This window comes from Tetrahymena thermophila (genome assembly GCF_000189635.1).
Source record: "Tetrahymena thermophila SB210 genomic scaffold scf_8254398, whole genome shotgun sequence".
NCBI classification, from domain to species: Eukaryota; Ciliophora; class Oligohymenophorea; order Hymenostomatida; family Tetrahymenidae; genus Tetrahymena; species Tetrahymena thermophila.
In genome coordinates this window covers 1-2,258 of record NW_002476181.1, presented here as the reverse complement: position 1 = coordinate 2,258, position 2,258 = coordinate 1, and the positions used below count along the sequence as shown (strand labels likewise).

At 19.7% G+C, this 2,258-nt stretch overlaps 1 protein-coding gene across 1 annotated transcript; it reads left to right on the top strand. All coding sequences in view use genetic code 6, as the record gives it.

Annotated features, from left to right (window-relative positions):
- Window positions 1-434: 434 nt before the first annotated feature.
- Window positions 435-2,033, top strand: TTHERM_002653481 (cyclic nucleotide-binding domain protein; the record flags this gene model as incomplete). The annotated part of the gene is made up of 6 exons (XM_012800001.1): window positions 435-445; window positions 571-660; window positions 907-996; window positions 1,253-1,342; window positions 1,590-1,679; window positions 1,925-2,033. 6 exons carry the CDS (start codon window positions 435-437, stop codon window positions 2,031-2,033), a joined length of 480 nt encoding a protein of 159 aa, XP_012655455.1.
- Between the last annotated feature and the right edge of the window lie 225 nt (window positions 2,034-2,258).

Below are 2,258 nucleotides of genomic sequence, written 5' to 3'. Positions count from 1 at the left end.
TAAATTTTTAATTATTTATTTATAATTCATTTTTTAATATTTGATATTTTTTCTTCATTTTTGCTATTAAAACTTACACTTAATAAAAGCTATTTATTTGTTTACATTATAATATTTTTAATTATAAAAGTTAATTTAAAACATTAAAGTTCTTTTAATTTATTTGATTTGTTTTCCTTTTTATTTTTATTAAGATTTCTTATTTTTTAATTCTTTGTTAATTTTATTAATTATTAATTAATCTTATTATTTCATATTTTTTCCTCATAATTAACAATAGTGAAATACCTATTTAATTTCATTCTAAATAACATTATAAATAAAGCTAATTTTTAGTAAGCATAAAATATCATTTTTGTTGAAAAAAAATAAATTTTGAAAATCTAGGATAGAAAAAATTTCATAAATAATATTTCAAATTTTTATTTTATAAAATGAAAAACTGGTATATAAAACTCAATTTTTGTAAATTTTTATAGTAACTTTCTCTATTTAATGATATATTTTTTCTTCATTTTTTCCTTCTAATTAACTATTTAATGATATATTTTTTCTTCAATATTTAAAAAGCGACAATTAAATTGGTGCAATTGGTGCATCAGGCTTAGGTTCTGCTTTAGCAAATTGCATTAATCTGAAGAATTTGACAGTTGACCTTAGGTAAAAACAGTTTATTTGTTTTGGATTGTGATATTTTTAATTATAAAAACTAATTAAAAACAATAAAGCTCTTTTTTCTTTTTCTTTTTATTGTGCTTGCTTTTTTTTGTTCTTTCTTTATTAATTTAGCTCACCATTTTATTTTCAAATTTTGCTTTTCTTATTAATTAATTAATCTTATTATTTCATATTTTTTCCTTCTAATTAACTATTTAATGATATATTTTTTCTTCAATATTTAAAAAGTTGGAATTAAATTGGTGATGAAGGTGCATCAGGCTTAGGTTCTGCTTTAGCAAATTGCATTAATCTCTCAAATTTGACACTTGACCTTCAGTAAAAACAGTTTATTTGATTTGGATTGTGATATTTTTAATTATAAAAACTAATTAAAAACAATAAAGCTCTTTTTTCTTTTTCTTTTTATTGTGCTTGCTTTTTTTGTTCTTTCTTTGTTAATTTAGCTCATCATTTTATTTTCAAATTTTGCATTTCTTATTAATTAATTAATCTTATTATTTCATATTTTTTCTTCATTTTTTCCTTCTAATTAACTATTTAATCATATATTTTTTCTTCAATATTTAAAAAGTAAAAATTAAATTGCTGATGAAGGTGCATCAGGCTTAGGTTCTGCTTTAGCAAATTGCATTAATCTCTCGAATTTGACACTTAAACTTGTGTAAAAACAGTTTATTTGATTTGGATTGTGATATTTTTAATTATAAAAACTAATTAAAAACAATAAAGCTCTTTTTTCTTTTTCTTTTTATTGTGCTTGCTTTTTTTTTGTTCTTTCTTTATTAATTTAGCTCACCATTTTATTTTCAAATTTTGCTTTTATTATTAATTAATTAATCTTATTATTTCATATTTTTTCCTTCTAATTAACTATTTAATCATATATTTTTTCTTCAATATTTAAAAAGTGACAATTAAATTGGTGATGAAGGTGCATCAGGCTTAGGTTCTGCTTTAGCAAATTGCATTAATCTCTCAAATTTGACACTTGATCTTGGGTAAAAACAGTTTATTTGTTTTGGATTGTGATATTTTTAATTATAAAAACTAATTAAAAACAATAAAGCTCTTTTTTCTTTTTTTTATTGTGCTTGCTTTTTTTTTTGTTCTTTCTTTGTTAATTTAGTTTATCATTTTATTTTCAAATTTTGCTTTTATTATTAATTAATTAATCTTATTATTTCATATTTTTTCCTTCTAATTAACTATTTAATGATATATTTTTTCTTCAATATTTAAAAAGGGAAAATTAAATTGGTGATGAAGGTGCATCAGGCTTAGGTTCTGCTTTAGCAAATTGCATTAATCTCTCAAATTTGACACTTGACCTTCAGTAAAAACAGTTTATTTGATTTGGATTGTGATATTTTTAATTATAAAAACTAATTAAAAACAATAAAGCTCTTTTTTCTTTTTCTTTTTATTGTGCTTGCTTTTTTTTTGTTCTTTCTTTATTAATTTAGCTCACCATTTTATTTTCAAATTTTGCTTTTCTTATTAATTAATTAATCTTATTATTTCATATTTTTTCTTCATTTTTTCCTTCTAATTAACTATTTAATCATATATTTTTTCTT